Genomic DNA, 18,819 nt, shown 5'->3' with positions numbered 1-18,819 from the left:
GTCCTGGTCACAGGTCTAGGTATAAAAAGATCTTTGGAGACATCCTTGTACTGTCCGTTCAGGTATTTGTACTTGTAATGGGGTCTCCCCTCAGTCGTCTTTTTCTAAACTGAATAATCCCAAACTTTGTAATCTGTCAGTGTATTCTAATCCCCCCATTCCCCTAATAATCCTGGTTGCTCTCCTCTGCACTCGTTCCAGCTCTACTATATCCTTTTTATACACTGGTGCCCAAAACTGTCCACAATATTCCATGTGTGGTCTGACCAGGGATTTGTATAAGGGCAAAACTATGTCTTTATCATGAAAATCTATTCCTCTCATGATACATCCCATAATTTTATTTGCTTTAGCAGCAGCCACCTGGCTCTGGTCACTAAAATTAAGTTTACCATCCACCAATACCCCCAAGTCCTTTTCAGCTACAGTTTTACCAAGTAATTGACTGTTTAGAACATAATTATACTTTTTGTTTCCCTGGCCCAATTGCATAACTTTACATTCATCTACATTCAACCTCATCAACCATTTCTCTGCCCACTCCTCAAGCTTCCACAAATCCCTCTGTAATGCTAAACTATCTACCTCAGTATTTATTACTTTACACAGCTTAGTATCATCTGCAAATATTGAAACTTGAGTGTGTAAACCCACTACAAGGTCATTAATTTAAATATTAAAAAGAAGTGGCCCTAATACTGACCCTTGTGGCACTCCACTGGTAACGTCAACCCAATCTGAGAATGTGCCATTAATGACCACCCTCTGTTTTCTATCACTAAGCCAATTACTTACCCAAATACACAGATTTTCCCCTATTCCCAGCAGTCTCATTTTATATACCAACCTTTTATGTGACACAGTGTCAAATGCCTTTGAAAAGTCCAGATATACAACATCCACAGCGTCCCCCAGATCCAGTCTTGAACTTACCTCCTCGTCGAAACCAATCAGATTAGTCTGACAGGACCGATCTCTCATAAACCCATGCTGACGCTGGGTTATAAGGTTGTGCACAGTGAGATACTCCAGGATAGCATCTCTAATAAACCCCTCAAATATTTTTCCCACCACAGAAGTTAGACTCACGGGTCTGTAGTTCCCAGGATCGCTTTTTGATCCTTTTTTGTGTATTGGTACCACATTTGCTATGCGCCAGTCCTGTGGAACATAACCAGTCCTCAGTGAATCTTCAAATATTAAAAATAATGGTCTGTCTATCATGGTACATAGTTCATGCAGAACACGGGGGTGTATGCCATCTGGCCCCGGTGATTTATCTATCTTAGTGGTTGCGAGGCGGCACCATACCTCTTCCTGGGTTAAACTGTTGACATTTCAAAAAGAATTTACATTATTCCTCATTGTGTCTTCCACCAGGGGATTTTTCTGGGTAAAGACAGTTGAGAAGGCGACATTCAGTAGATTGGCCCTTTCCTCATCTCCTTCCTCCATGACCCCCATGTTATTTCTAAGGGGACCCACACTCTCTGTTTTTAGTTTCTTATCATTTATATACTTGAAAAATAATTTGAGATTATTTTTGCTCTCCCTGGCAATATTTCTCTCAGTCTCTATTTTTGCGGCCTTTATCTGCTTTTTACAGGATTTATTTTTCTCTCTATAATCCTGTAATGCCTCATCAATACCTTCACGTTTTAGCACCTTAAACGCCTTATCTTTCTCGCTTATTGCTTTCCTTACAAGACTAGTTAGCCACATTGGCTTTTTCTTGTTCCTCTTATGCTTTTTCCCATAAGGTATGTGTTTCTCACAGTACTTTTTCAGAATATATGAGAAAAAGTCCCATTTTGGGGGGGGGGCTTTTGTCTTTGCGAACATTATCCCAGTCTATGTCTTTAAGGTCTTCCCTTAGTTGCTGAAAATTTGCCCTCCTGAAGTTTAGAGTGTTGGTTGCCCCTTCCCTAACGCTCTTAGTAAAGCGTAATACAAAATCAATGATATTATGATCACTATTACCCAGGTTCCCCCAAACCTGTAGTTTTGATACCCTATCACAGTGATGGCGAACCTATGACACGCGTGTCAGCACTGACACGCGTAGTCATGTTCGCTGACACGCTTGTCGTGGCTGTGTGGCCGGTCTCCGTTGTCTGTGGGCGGTCGGCCGTGCAGGTGGGCGGGCGATGGGCCGTGCAGGTGGGCGGGCGGTCGACCAAGCAGGTGGGCGAGCGGGCATGTGGGCGGACGCTCGATCATACGGCGCTGCTTCTGTCCTCCCATCCTGCTCTGCGGAGGCTGCGCACTCCGCACGTCAGAGCGTGGAGACAGAGCAGCCCCGGCAACTTGTGCTGTGCCTGCTGCAGCCCACTCAGCTCCAGCCTCTTCTCCAGGCCCCGACGCCCTGCGCTCCGGCATGAGAAATAGTCAGCCCGCACCAAAGCACGAAATACCTCTCCTCGGGGGGGTGGAGGGGTTTTGGGGGGGGGGTCAGCGGCCTGTAACTATACTGGGGGGGCCGGGCCTGTAACTATACTTGGGGGGCCGGGCCTGTAACTATACTTGGGGGGCCGGGCCTGTAACTATACTGGGGGGGGCCGGGCCTGTAACTATACTGGGGGGGCCGGGCCTGTAACTATACTGGGGGGCCGGGCCTGTAACTATACTGGGGGGGCCGGGCCTGTAACTATACTGGGGGGGCCGGGCCTGTAACTATACTGGGGGGGCCGGGCCTGTAACTATACTTGGGGGGCCAGGCCTGTAACTATACTGGGGGGCCCTATGACAATATTGGGGGGGGGAAGTCCCTGTAACTATACTGGGGGGCCCTATGACAATATTGGGGGGGGGGAAGTCCCTGTGACTATACTGGGGGGGGCCCTATGACAATATTGGGTAGGGGGGGGGCCCTGTGACTATACTGGGGGGCCCTGTGACATTATTGGGTAGGGGGGGAGGCCCTGTGACTATACTGGGGGCCCTATGACAATATTGGGGAGGGGGGAGGCCCTGTGACTATACTGGGGGGCCCTGTGACATTATTGGGTAGGGGGGGGGGCCCTGTGACTATACTGGGGGCCCTATGACAATATTAGGGAGGGGGGAGGCCCTGTGACTATACTGGGGGCCCTATGACAATATTGGGGAGGGGGGAGGCCCTGTGACTATACTGGGGGCCCTATGACAATATTGGGGAGGGGGGAGGCCCTGTGACTATACTGGGGGCCCTATGACAATATTGGGGAGGGGGGAGGCCCTGTGACTATACTGGGGGCCCTATGACAATATTGGGGAGGGGGAGGCCCTGTGACTATACTGGGGGGCCCTATGACAATATTGGGGAGGGGGGGGGGCTGTGACTATACTGGGGGGCCTGTAACTATACTGGGGGGCCCTATGACAATATTGGGGAGGGGAATTCCCCAATATTCATGTTCATGGCACCGCACACAAGTTAAATAACAGCAAGACCAACAAAAGAAATCAACTGACAGATTAACAAAGAAGTCACTAAGCAGGTAAATAATTATACATATTTGTTATTTAAACTCTAAATATCACAAAATTAGGGTTTTTTTTCTAAAGGTGACACACCACCCGAGTTATGCTCGTTTTTTTGGCGAATTTTGACACACCAAGCTCAAAAGGTTGCCCATCACTGCCCTATCAGGTCTGTTAGTTAGGATAAGGTCCAGCAGTGCCCCCCCCCCTCTTGTTGGCTCCAGGACTAGTTGCGACAGGTAATTGTCTTTTGCCTTTGAAGGACCTGCAGGTTTTTGCCCCCCCCCCAGTCAATATCTGGGTAATTGAAGTCCCCCATGATAAGTACTTCACCATGCTTTGAAGCCGCATCCATTTCACTTATCAGCATTTCCTCTGCTGCCTCCAATATATTTGGAGCCTTATAACAAATCCCTAGTAATATTTTATTATTCTTTTTCCTTCCTCTTATCTCCACCCATAGGAATTCCACATTTGCGTTACTGATATCATTTCGCAAGACAGAACATCAGGAGGTCTTCATCATATGGGATTTTATCATATACCGGCCCAAGGAGCCTGTTGTTAACTTTGCAGTTAATAGACAAATATGTGACCTTGTTCTGAAGAGAATTAATTTTTAACGACAATAAGAATGTCTATATTACCTTAACACTACAGCAATATTTGTATCCAAATAAATCAGATAAAATAGCTCAGTTTATGTGCGTGTGTCTACTAAAAGACAGGATAGAACTGGACACACACACACAGACAACTGAAAAAAAAGAAGATAGATAAATGAAATAATAATACTCTTTATCCCCATGGGAAAATTTTATTACTGCATACAGCTCAACTATACAATACTTATAAAGATACACCACAAAACACATATAAAACATAACTCAGAAACATCAAATTAGTATAAAAATGTTTAAAAAATTTGTACTGGATTTTCTGTATGTTCTGTATTCTCAGTAATTTTCCCGAATCTAGCCAACACAATCATTTTAAACATACCATCCTAATCATCTTATTTCTACTACAGGACTTGCCCTCCTTATTAGTTTATTCAGCCTTGAATTGTCCAAAACTCTAATACATGTACCGCACAAGGCAATAACAAAGAAAATTGCGCTCTCAACTAATGACTTGTAAAAAGTACGCAATAAAGAGCTACTTAAACACCCTAAGGGACCTCCAAAAATATAACCTTCTATTTTCCTTCTTTATCTGTTTATTTATATGCTGCTGCCAATCCAATCTCTGGTCAACGTTGACCCCCAAATATTTGTACTCACAAACCTCCTCCACTTTCGTGCTGTGACCCTACACTGCTCATCAACTGATTTGACAGTACAGTCCCAAGCCTCACCTTCTCCAGCCTACCCGTAAGATAGTCATGAATCCCAGTTACCGTACCCTCACTAACATGCATGTCCCTAAATCTCTTACATAAAATGTTTGGCTGTATGGTGTTGAATGCACTGGTTAGATCATGCTGTGCACCATGGTATTCACCTCCTCCAAACTCCTGTACACCCTATGCAACATATACAGCTAAGCGCCCTCAACTTGCAGACACTTTCCATAGCCAAATTGAGATAGATCTATATTATGTTCCACCACATTTGAAAGATGACACAACACCAATTACTACTGGTGTTAAAGCTACAGCTCGGAAATCTTTCAAATTTACAGGACAATAGTGGAAGACTTCCAAAGAATTGTTACTCTTTATTGCCGTAGACTCACATTAAATAAGAGAGTAAATGAGAAAGCTAACTCCTCACTGCAGCCACTTAACACTTTACTCAATATACCATCCGGTCTACCAGATTTTTTTTTAAGGGAATGCGTTGTAGATAAAATCTGACATCTTCCTCTCCAATCACCAAATGAACCTCCTAAGTTCCCAATAGTCATGGAATTGGGACACCCATTTATTGTATTCTCAACCCCATTTTGGTCAAAAAGATTGAAAAAAACTATTAAAAGCATTTGCTTTAGAATAATCACCCATTTCTATAGCTGCACTTGCATTTAGCCCAGTTATCTTTTTCATCTAATGCCAAAAATCTTTACTACTATTTGCCTTCAATTTTCCCTCAAGTTTCTTTTTGTACAATTCTTTGCATTCCCTAATTTTCACTTCTGCCTGCACATTACGTTTTTCCATAGCATCACCGTATTTGAAAGCTCTTTCTTTCTTATATAGGGCTGCCTTTAGTTCCGAAGCCACCAGTGGTTCGTTATTGGCAAACATCTAGACAGAATTTTCTAATTAGTCTATCAAAACAACATTGTAGTTCTTACAGCTTTTCTCTCAACCACACCTGTGCCTCCTTTATCTCCACAGGACATCGGGATACTAATGGACAGTATTTAGGCTGAAATAACACTAACATCAGAACTCCCTGGAGGACCTATAGTCATCACAAACAGTAAAATAAATGCATTGTGTCCCCCTAGTTTTACATGTAACATATTGTTGGAATTTTAGAAAAAGAAAACTCTTATATGTTTGATTAAAATCACGCCACAGATGGAGGTATATATAGCAAAACTATCACTGAAATTTCCCTTGGAATATAATATGGGCGTAGGGCTACCGCTAGCAATTCAATATTTTCACAGCAATGAGACACCTCCACAGTGGCCTGCAACAACATCCTCCATTAATATATAAGTAAAGGTAAAAAATTCTGAGCTCCAGAGTGGAGTAACTCGAAGAAGTGCTCACGGAAGTCTGCTAATCCGACCCCCATGAGCGCTTCTTCGAGTTACTCCACTCTGGAGCTCAGATTTTTTTACCTGTACACCTCACTACCTGCCGGTCCACCTGGACGGAAATAGATAGAAAGAAAACGAAGACCAGTGCCAGGGAGTTTTACTTACATGCACATGATATTGTGTGACAAGGTGAGCACTTAGAATTATTCTTACTCACTCCAAACCTGGAAGGTGTTTTTTTCATTAGATAGTAAGTATATAGGATTTTATAATAGGATTTTCCATGGAAGAAAGATTGTATGGACTTTAATGATCTTTAGAAAAATGGGCTTCAGAGCAGGTGACAGCTTTTTCTGCCACATCAGTTCTCTCTGTCACTCATTGGCAGAAAAGAAAACCATTGACCATAGCATCATAATGATAGCACTGCCAAAAAGAAAGTGAATGTTACTAAGTATTCTGGTTGTATGGCATCAATTTCCTTAACTCGATGCCAACCACCCACTACCAAGGAAAACGGGAAAGAAATAGAAATCTAAATTAAAAAACAAATACAGTGAAAGTGTCCCCTAGGGTTATTTTATGACCTCATGAAGGACATATAAAGAGAAAGAACGCATGCATTACATATGTATAAAAACATTTATATAAAAATAAACATTAATATTTCCCAATAAAATTGTAAAAATGTTTGCTGCACTATGAAAAGCATTGCCATTTGTCAATTGCTGATTTTCCAAGACTATACATTTTATATAACAGAATGACCATTACACACTAGGGAAATAATTTATAATGGTCATTTATAAATTTTAAAAAAATGTTAATAAACATTAAAAAGAGACCTTTTTTCCACTTTTTGTAACTTTAATCCTAAAAAAAACTAAAAATGAAAAAAAAACCTATAACATTTAATTAAAAAAAAAACACAGAAAAAAATAAAGTTAAGATAGAAATTTGCAAAAATTGCCCTGTTTTTCAAGCCTTTTCAGGACTTGTCTTTGCAGGTCCATCCCGGTCGGCAAAGATGCGGCAGCTTCAAAAAGATATCACCGCATCTTGGTGACAATCGTCGATTGGGGATGAAAATCCCGATACATTGCCATACTGTAGTATATGGTAGGATCAATCAGACAGCCTAAGGTTAAAGTACCCTTTTAGAGGCCGAGTGCCCAAACTACAACAAAGATCCGCTTAATTTGTGATTTATACTCCCTTCTCTGTCACAGTTTTCATTGATACCATCACCCTGAGGACACCAATAAAGCAGAAAATAGTCTCAGGTAGAGCTGTCACTTTAAAATAGTTCTGTGCACAACAAGTCCTGGGCTGTCTAGGACTGCAGGAAGATACCTGGAGTCATCTCTGGTGATGCCCTGAGTGCCCACAGAAAGAGCTCTGAGTGCCACCTCTGGCACCAGTGCCATAGGTTAGCCATCACTGCCCTAGGGGGTCTGAAAAATAGTAAAGATAAAAAAGTGAAAAAAACCCTAAAAATTCTAATCACCCCCCTTTCCCTAGAAGTCATATAAACATAAATAAACAGTAAAAAGCATAAACACATTATGTATTGTTGCATCCGAAATTGCCCAATCCATTAAAATATAATAACGTTTTTTACAACGTTTAACCCCATAATGGAAAATAGCACCCAAAGTCGAAAATGGCACTTTTTTGCCATTTTGAAAAACATAAAAAATTCAATAAAAAGAGATCAAAGGGTCATACCATCCTAAAAATAGCAGTACTGAAAATGTCATAAAAAGTCTCAAAAAATTATACCACCCACAACACCAAAGTATAAAAAAGTTATTAGCACCAGAAGATGGCAACATTTAGAATTTTTGTAAATGTATGAAAACATTATAAAACCTATACAAATTTGCTATCCCCGTGATCGCACCGACCCAAAGAATAAAGTAGACCTGTCATTTGGGGTGTACAGTGAAAGCCGTAAAATCCAAGACCACAAGAAAACTTGCAAATGCGTTTTTCCCCATTTTCACTGCATTTGGAACTTTTTTCCCGCTTCCCAGTACAAGGCATGGAATATTCAATGCCATCACTCTGAAGTGCTATTTGTTACGCAGAAAGCCGTCACAGAGCTCTTTATGTGAAAAATAAAAATGTTATAGATTTTTGATGGTGGGGTGTGAAAAATGAAAATGAAAAAACCAAAAAGGGCCAGGTCGTTAAGGGGTAAGGATTTAGATATTTTGTTTCTTTTATTTAAAACATTATCTGAATTATATGAAGACAGGTAAAGAAAAGGTCTTGAGACCTTTTCAGCACTTTGGCCAAAACTAGGGCATAAACTCAATGGGGAAATGTTTCAAGTTGGTGCCAACACTTCCCAATGCAGCGCACACTTAAATGGGTACTCTCATCACAGCATTCATATTTAATATAAATCACCTCCCATAGACATACATTTCTTCTATTCCTTGTAATTTAAAAAAAAATGTACCAGTGTGAAGATAATTTCCCATAAATGCAGTCATATGGTCCCATAGAAATGGAGGAGCTGTCCCTGGATACCACATCCATTGCTGGAGTAATTGCTGTATGTCCCACAGCTGTCCTGTGGTTTTCATTGCTGAACCCAGGTGGTCAAGCAGGACTCAATTGCATTTACATGGCCACTGCTGCAAGAGGGCTGTGGTGGTCGTGTTCAAGGACAACTAAGGGACAACATGACTGCATTTATGGGAAATTATTTTTACACTGTAATTACATGCAATTGAAGAAATGTATATAGATAGTAGATTAATTAAATTAAAATAAAATGCCCAGTTTAGGATACCCCTTTAATTTATGATGAGATGCATTCCTCTTTATAAATTAGATGTTTGGCCTAGGATTGGAGCCAATTGTAGTGAGTTTTCACAACACTTTACAGACAAGAACAGTGGAAAATCCTCCATCTGTACAATAGTAATGAATATAGAATTATTGTACAGATAACAGGTACCTGACTCAGCTCTGTTATCAGATCACACACATTCTCACTTAATGACAGGTTCAGATTGCCATTTTAATACTAAATCCTAACCTGCTTTTATAACACTAATGGTCCCACTCACTTTTAAAAGTTGATAAAAGTTTACCTGGCTCCCTGTCAGCAATCTGCATCAAGTCAGGGGGGCATTAAAGTCCCTGCTGTCACCATTGTCATCTTCTCTGCTTTATGCCTCATGCAGATGTGAGGTAACAGAGATTTGCTTGGAGCACAGGGTCAGATAACGACTGCATGAGATAGGAGAGAGAAGGGAGAGAGGAAGGAAGAAGGAAGAACAGAGAGCAGATAATGAAGATGATTGCAGTCTTGTGACAGACACAGCCATGACTTGATGCAGTTTTTTGGCAGAGAGTCAGATAAACTTATAGATATTTTTGTAGGTACTTTTATAAGTGAGCGGAACCAGTAACGTTAATTATAAAAGCAAACTGGGAAATGGTAAAAAAAATCTATGGGATCCTTTAAGATTCTTTATGTTATACATAACCTTTATTTGTGAAACCAAATAAAAATCGGAGTATCATATATGAGAGTGTCCTGTTTCAGTCTTCGAATAAGGAGTAGTCAGAGATGATACAAAGAGAAGCTCTTGCGAACTGATTATGTAAATCATTTCATTCTATTCTTAGTGCTTCAGTTCTTAATTGACCTGCAAGTTTTATTTATCTTTATCAATAGCTTGTAGGCTTCAGGTTATTTGTATTCACTCTAAATGGAACCCTTCTAATAAGTACATTGTTGCAATCGATGGAGAGTTCACCTACTCATGCTTCACCAAGGTCATTGCCTCTCCATTAATTCACTATTAGATTTTAAGTAAACTTTAATGTTGGAATTTTACACAACAGAATCAGTCCATAAGAAATTGTTGTTCTCATCTTGGTTTATTTGGTCAATCTCTTATGTATGTTTTATCTATTTTTATCATCATCTATTTATCCAAGCATCTATTTAAGTCACCAACTAAGTTACTCTTTTTGAGATGCCTATATCTGTTTCAAGTTCAATTATTATACCTATAGTCTTTCTTTATAAATATCATAAAACCATTGCACAAATGTATACAACAAATACTTTTATTGTATCTAAATCAAATTAACAAAAATAGATTCATGTATTAGTCATACTAAAAAAAAATAAATCAGACTTTATCAGGTCTAGACATTGGATGGTTGTAAAATTCCACAGCATATCATGTAACCTACCTTTCTGATGGAGAATAAGATGAGAGGCACAGCATGCAAAATGCAATTAGTATTCACTTAAATCTCAGAAAGGGAAAGGGAAATTCATAGTGTTATCCAACATTATCCAGAAAAGTTGAAGATCTTCGTAGCACCTCTAAAATAAGGTAAATCTGACCATGCAGCTCAGTGTTAGCCTGAAGTGTTAGAAATGCTGGAAATCTGAATACTTCTCAGTGACAGGAGAGAGCAGTGCCTGCTGCTAGGTAGTGAATGGACAAGAAAATCTGCAGGCGCTGAGCCTTGTAGCTGTTTTCCAGAGCGAGGCGTTTCTTGTATCACAAAGAAGATGGTATTAAAAAAAAAAGCTGTGGAATGCAACGAGGCTGAGGACACAAACAAATGGATAGTGCTGCTTTACATCTCCATGAATATTTGTGATTTGAATATACTTTTTTTTCAACTATTTTATTAAAGTTTTTCATTTTTCCAAATACCAAACCATTCAGAAAAGTATAGGGACCAAATAACCTACACTGTAAAAATATAGGTCGTGCAATGTAGAGTGAAAAAGAGACTTACACACAAGGAGCTCTGTTTGTTACCATTTCAATCCCATTAGTATAATATAGCTGCATTTTTTTTAATATAAATATACTATTAGTATATTAGTATAATATAGGTAGCTTATGTACAATGGTGTCAAAGTGTCGGTAAAATAATGAATTTTTATTTACTGTATTTCTGTGTAATTTATTCAATATGGATAAACCTCTGCTATATGTAGTGTACACATTTGATCTTTCTATTTATGATATCACAGTTTCACAGTTTATATCATACAGAGCTATGACTTGCTATATAATTTAAACAGGTACAATTTCCCTGTCAATAGTCCCAAAAAATCTACAGTCATTTTAAGCATACAATATATAAAGTAATCATAGGTCTAATGGCACATGTTGTATCGATTTCACCAGTGGAGTCATATACAGCACTTTAGCCTCCATCTATGAGGATATCCTAAAGCAGCAGGAAATATACCTTTTAGCATATTATGGTGGCCAAATGTAAGAAGTTTTTAACCAATTTCTTATTTCATAAGAGTTCATTTTCAACACTGTACTTTTTAAAAGGTGGATTTTGAAATGTGTTTAAATCCCAAGCTATCACATGTAATGCAAGTACCAGGTTCTGATACACAAACAAGACAATGAGCCCTAAAGTCCATCCCCCAAAAGACCTTACCTGCTTACCTGCAACAAACACAAACAGGAAAAATGGTTGACAAGCGCAACATAATGAATATAAAATCACAGAAGCAGAAGAGTAGTCCGAACAGGAGCCAAGATCAAAACACCACTAACAATCTTACAATCAAGCTATAAAGCAGGTCAAAATAAACTATTACTGGGACTGCACTGAATATGAACAGACTATTTATGGGAATCCAGAGCCTCTGCTACAGGAATGATTGGAGCATAGCTCTGTCAGACAAAATAGTTACCACTGCTGGACCGGAGCTGCAGAAGATGACACCGATACAGACATTACATAATGTATTAATTGCATATTCTGTGAATAATTACTCAAGTATGAGTTTGTTGATAGATCAGGATATTTGGGAGGCAGCGATACCTATAGATGTAGTACTGAAAATTATGGCTGGTTAAACCTGTTCACCAGACTGGATAAATCAGTCTGTAGTGTAAGTGAACAGAGGGAACCACCCATTTTCTGTAATAACTGAATGAATTAAAGGTTTTAATGTCATGTTATCTGTAAAGTCATCTATATCATGTTTATGATTTTATTTGTTTATTTTTGTATCAGTTCTAGGGAAAGGGGGTGATTAGAATTTTCAGGTTTCTTACATTTTTATTAATTTATTTTTTTACATTTTTGTGCTACTTTTATGACAGCCTCATACCATGGGAATGGATGGTTACTCGCTTATGATGTCATAGGGACCAATGACCCCATCTTAGATGGGAGCCATTGAGCCATACATTTAAATCATAATGTGGCTCATTACTAAGGGTACGAACGCTGCACTTTTGTCGGGTTTCCCGAATATTTCCGATTTGCATCGAATTGCCCCAGGATTTTTGCCCACACGATCGGATTGTGTCGCATTGGCGCTGGCTTTCACGCGACATGAAAGCGGGGGGCGTGGCCATCGGACAACCCGACGGATTCAGAAAAAACGTGGAATTTAAAAAAGAATGTGTGTCGCAAGATCAGCACTTACATGCACCGGGACGAAGAAGGTGAACTCTGGCTGATCTCGACGCAGCAACACCTGCTGGATATCGGGCACACGATCTTAGTGAATGCTGACAGACCCGAATCAGTGTACCGGACAATGTGCCGCGGGATTGCGACTGGACCGGGTAAGTAAATGTGCCCCAATGTGTTAAAGGGTTAAGGCTATAAGAAAGTATCCTATCTTTGACAAAAAATGTATCTAAATAAAATTAAAAAAAAGTTTGCCCTGCAGACCAAAGTACACATTTTATACCCAGTTTCATTCCAATGTATAACCAATTTCTCCAGAGTATGCCAATACCCTATGTGTGGTAAATTGTGATATGGGCACATGGACGGTCATTGAAGGGAAATTCAGAGCAAATTTGCATTCCGATATCCTACAGTCTATAACATTTTTTATTTAGGGGGGGGATGTGGACATCTTAGGGGTTATGCTTTACTTTTTAACCTGGGTAACAGTGACCACAATATCATTGATTTATATTATGCTTGACTAAGATGGTTAGTCGAGTTCCAACATACACTAAACTTCAGGAAGACAAACCTCCTGTATTACCCTTTAACAAATCTCTGGTCAGACCACACATGGAATATTGTGTACAGTTTTGGCACCAGTGTATAAAAAGGACATACCGTAGTAAAACTGGAACGGATGCAGAGGAGAACAAACAAGATTATTAGGGGAATAGGGGGACTAGAATACAACGATAGATAGCAAAATTTGGGGTTATTCAGTTTAGAAAAAAGAGGAGGTTCTACCATCTCCATAGACAGGGATTCTTTAGTGTAAGAGCAGTGAGATTATGGAACTCTCTGACGCAGGAGGTTGTTATGGCGAACTTCATGTACATGTCCAAGAGATGCCCAGATGACTTTCTGGAGAGCAATAACATCATGGGTTATGGGGAAAAAAATTGTTCAATTTACAGTTGACACCTACAACCTAATACTTTATAAAACAGGAAGTCACTTCCCACCATGCAGTACCATTATGACCATAAGGGGTTAGATAACAGGTGTGTAATAGAAGTTAACAAGAAACCATTGAAGTCTATGGGAAACTGACAGTGGAGGGAAGACCTCCTGTCATCCTTGGTTTTTAGTTTCCATAGCGATTTTTATACAGAGAGTATAATGGAGAGCCCCAATGCTTAAAGGAATGAAGACTGCCAAGAATCTGCCTTCATCAATGCAAAATGGCTACTTTGGAGTCTTAACAATTTTTTGTGGAAAATTTTATTCAGTATGTGTACCCTTATGGGTTTCATTTCTTTAATATAAATCTATAAGATAAAAACTAAAGAAAAAAATATGCAATGAAAAGATTTGTCCATGCATTATACTGGTCATATACTACTAGGAAGATTAAAGTTGGCATAACATAGCTTGTCTTCACTTTCTTGGAACCGAGCTTCTACACAAGATGTGTAGTTATTGGATTACCCATTGTCAATGGATATAAAGGGAGAGGGTAGATGGTTGACTGTATCAAAAATGTATCTTGTAAGTCAGTCAACTAGAATCCAGGTGAGGTCCTACACATAGCCAGCATTGCAGCATTGAGTGGGGCTGTTTTTTCCAGTGCTCTGGCTCCCCCATAGACCTGATTAAGTTTATTGTTGCATTTTACACAGAAGTAGATTCCGAAAACCAAGTGAATTTAGACCATAATTTAACCCATAGGTGCACCATGATGTTTCACAATGTCATGGTGCAGCAGGTTCAAAAAAGAGCTCACAGCTGAGCCCTCTTCATACACACTGGGTGTTTGCTACATAATGCAGCAAACATATGTCAGCACCAATATTGGATGTTAACCATGTAAATGCCCCCAGTAAAGCTGCCGGGAGCACTTAAATGCCGCCATCTTGGTCCATTGCTATGATAGCCGGGAGACTCCCAGGCATGTCATTGAGCAGGATCTCTAACAGTGCACATGGCAGAATCCATCAGACCCCTAGGGTTCAAGTTCCCTAGGGGGTCTAAAATTACAGGAAAAAAAGAAAAAAAAACTGTAAATAAAATGGAAAAAATTAATAAAAACCTAAAAGCTTAAATCACCACATCACTTGCCTAACAACTAATATAAAAATATACAAATAAAATCATAAACATGTTAGATATCACATCGCAAAATGCCTGATCTATCAAAATATTAATATGGTTGTCCTCGGTGGTGGACTCCGTGATGGAAAATAGCGCCAAAATGATTAAATCGCCACTTTTTTTCCATTTTGCAACATATAAAAATTATAATGAAAAGTAATCAACAGGTCGTACAGTGTCCAAATGCATCTCCATGCACCAACATATGAAAAAGTTATTGGCAGCAGACTATGGCAAAATAAAGAAAAATAATATTTAATATTTTATTAAATCTAGTAAAACATAATAAATATAAATTTAGTATCTCTAGAATCATACTTGTTTAAATAATAAAGGAGTGCAAAGTGAAAGATGTAAACACGGGGCCAAAAGAAAATGGCACATATATGTTTTTTTTTTTTCAAAAAAAGTTTGGATTATATACCAGCTTCCTAGTACACGGTATGGAATATTAAATACCGTCTCTAGGAACTAAAACTTGTTATGCAGAAAACGGGTCTTTATACAGCTCTGTATGCAGAAAAATAAAAATGTTGTGGAAGTTTGAAAGTGGGGAGTGAAAAATGGAAATGCAAAAATGAAAAAGTGTCCCTAAGGGGTTAACAACTGCTCACCACAGGGAAAAGGGGAAAGTATATTACAGGATTCCCTATTATGATCTGCAATATTTATTTTGTAAATAATAAATGGGTTCAAAGTTAAGTTACACTAAACACTAAAGTGAAGTTACAAGCTATTATTAGCTTTTTGAATACTTAGACAAACAGATTTATTTCTGGGTGATGGGATTGCTTTGGAATGAATTACCCTATTTTTCATCTCAATAAGTAAGAGAACAGATTGTTTCCTGCTCTGTTTGAAACAAATAAGGAAGCATTTCTAGTGATTCTTTGGGAGGTTTAATATTGGTATCTATAAACAATTTTAGGCAAAATAATTCAATATTGTTCATATTTGAACATTAATAGTCAATTACTTTATCATAAGTGATTTTCTTGACATTAACAAAATATAGTATAAAGTACAGATCTTCAAATATTTTACTTAGTATATAATAATATATAATTTAATCAGCTATGTAAAAACATAAATACATTTTTTAAACGGTTAAGGACCGGGTCCTTTCCTGTTTTTTCGTGTCCATTTTTCACTCCCCACCTTCAAAAATCTATAACTTTTTTATTTTTACACGTAAAGAGCTGTGTGACGGCTTGTTTTCTGCGTAACAAATTTCACTTCATAGTGATGGTATTAAATATTCCATGCCATGTACTGGGAAGCGGGAAAAAAATTCCAAATGCAGTGAAAATGGTGAAAAGACACATTTGCGCCATTTTCTTGTGGAATTGGATATTACGTCTTTCACTGAGCGCCCCAAATGACATGTCTACTTTATTCTTTGGGTCGGTACGATTAAGGGGATACCAAATTTGTATAGGTATTATAATGTTTTCATACATTTACAAAAATTAAAACCTCATGTACAAAAATTATTTTTTTGATTTTGCCAACTTCTGGCACTAATAACTTTTTTATACTTTGGTGTACAGAGCTGTGGGTGGTGTCATTTTTTGCGAAATTTGATAATATTTTCAATTATATCATTTTTAGGACTGTATGATGGCAAAAAATGGCAAAAAAGTGCCATTTTTGACTTTGGGCGCTATTTTCTGTTACGGGGTTAAACGCATTGAAAAACAGTATGGCAGTAAATGGGGATTTTCCTCCTCATTCATTACAATGTGCTATCACATTGGGTTAAAACAAAAAAACCATGGAGACGGATCGCCCATGCGCCGCTATCTTTTTGAGGCTGCCGGCAGCTTTGCCGGCAGCCATCGCTGTGAAAACACATGCAGCAAAGACTTACCGGCTAAGGAGAGGGCTCAGCCCGTGAGCCCTCTCCATGCAGCGCGACCCGACCGCCGTCGTGAATACACGGCGGGCGGTCGCGAACTGGTTAAAGAAGAAAGAAAAACCTTGTTTCACAGTTTTAATTTTTTTTTTAAATAATTATAATGCAAAAGACACTAAAATAGATTTATACATGGAATGGAATAGCTGTGATTTTAAAAGGAACTTTCCATGGAAACAGCAAGGGAAGATCTGAACAGATTACCCTACCTACTTCTGACATGCATCAAAATCGTTTTCAGGTCCCATAGAATTTATCATGCAGGGCTGCAACTGCCATGAATATCCTGCCTCAGATAGCAGATTGTGGATTCCTGGCAGATCATCAGTAATATGGACTTGTCAAATGTGGCCAAGTCCATACAACCACAAAATCAATTACATGTGTGTCCTTAAGACACCAATGCAATTGACAGGCAAAGCGGTGCAGCACAGACCAATCCATCTACAATTGTGTCCCTGCACAAAAGACATGGCTGCCAATGAGAGAAGAGAAGCAGAGTAGGCAGCTTCCAGGAAACACTGGGGCGGTAGCCTTGCAGTAATACAAGGGGCCTGTATGCACCATCTATGAGGGGGGTCCTGCTTGCATATGAAGGTGGTCCTGTTAGTATAAAAATGAACAGAAAAAAAGAATGAAAATGGTTCAACTAAACTCCTCTGTGTGCTAGTAATAAATGTCAATGCACGTCTGTGTGGGGGGCAGCAGATACTCCAAAGAAAGATAATTATTATTATTCTGTCAGAATATACTATCTATGAGGGGGATCTGTCTATATATACCTGGGGGATGTGGGGTGTTAGAGGTATAAACTATTTAGGAGCACTGTTATTCAGGTGATAAGTCACTGTAAGTCATTGTCACTGTAAGGTATTTTTAGGTGCATAGTGTGGGGTATTTACTGCAAGATATCTGGCAGCCAATTCAGCAGTAGTAAGTTATGGCCAGGATAAATTATAATGAAGTCATCTTTCTGATGGAGCAGATTATCAACTGTAATGAACTAGATACAACTAATATCTGTCACTAATAACTAGTAGGTATATGGGGAAAAAGGGAGAAAAGAAAACAGATACCATAGCGCTGCCTATCGCAAGGTTATCCTTTTTAGGAGAAGGCTATTAAGGAAACATAGAGGTATCAGACTAACCTTCGGGAGTTGTGCTGATCATCAGGCACAACTCTGGTTTTTGCTAATATTAGGTGTTTTGCCGCAGCCTTGTCCTACCCCTGGCGTGGCCTATGTCCCCTGGGGTATATTACACTGAACCAAATGTATAGTGGTGTGTTGTGAGATAAAATGGATGTATACGAATGGCGCTGGCACATTCTTTTAGTTCATAGTAGGATCCGTTTATTTTGAGAAGAAAAGTAAAAACAAGACATTGCGTTTTGCACCTTCTTTAGGTGCTTCCTAAGGTCTGTATCTGATGATGATGTAGGGTGGCAAGTATTTGGCTTGAGACAATATCTGATCAGATTGTAGATGCTTTTTATAGATTTGCCTGTAATTTTGGTGAGCTAAATATAGCAGGATATCAGGGTGGGTTACTAGGATAGGGGACCATTTCAAATTTCACCTCATACAGCAAAACTGCTAAAATCAACCATGCTATTCTGCTATCCCCAACTCTTGACTGATTTTAAAGTCTGCTGAAAAAAATCACATCTGTATAATTTTATAATTATGGAAATTTGATCTACCACTAGGATGAAAGTGGCTCCAGGCGCCGTTAACACCTATGAAGCCTGGAGCCCCTCAGGCTTATTTGCATACAGTCCTTCATTCTGGTGGTTGGTGCCCTTTAATCTCACAACTTCCCTTAATCTGAAACTCTTACCTGGTATAAAAAGTGTTTTATATTCGACCTTTCCTTATGTAAAAATTCTCTGTCAATTATGTTATCATTACTAAAACAATATAATCCAGTTGAATCTTCTACCCTCTCACCCCTGGCAGGATCTGCCTTTTTTAGCTACTTATGCCCTGTTTTTTACTCTAAAAAGTTATATATATATATATATATATATATATATATATATATATATATATTATGCAAATGAGCCTGAGGGGCTCCAGACTCCATAGATCTTAATGGAGCCTGGAGCCCCTAAAGCTCATTTGCCTAATTTTTAAAGTGTTTTTC

General features: G+C 39.1%; 1 protein-coding gene across 2 annotated transcripts in view; it reads right to left on the bottom strand.

Annotated features, from left to right (window-relative positions):
* The window catches only part of MCHR2 (melanin concentrating hormone receptor 2), a 245,449-nt gene that overhangs the window by 144,933 nt on the left and 81,697 nt on the right, over positions 1–18,819 (bottom strand). The window contains exon 1 of one of the 2 annotated variants that reach the window (XM_072141898.1): positions 10,402–10,646. The exons of the other annotated variant lie outside the window; for it this stretch is intronic. Coding sequence (XP_071997999.1) covers positions 10,402–10,436 — 35 coding nt within the window. The 5' untranslated portion in view covers positions 10,437–10,646. Of the gene's footprint in view, positions 1–10,401; positions 10,647–18,819 lie in introns of those variants that run through there. 2 annotated transcript variants of the gene reach the window in all.

This window comes from Engystomops pustulosus, chromosome 3 (assembly GCF_040894005.1).
Source record: "Engystomops pustulosus chromosome 3, aEngPut4.maternal, whole genome shotgun sequence".
Lineage (NCBI taxonomy): Eukaryota > Metazoa > Chordata > Amphibia > Anura > Leptodactylidae > Engystomops > Engystomops pustulosus.
Note: the sequence above shows the minus strand (reverse complement) of the source record. Positions and strands in the feature narration are given on the sequence as shown.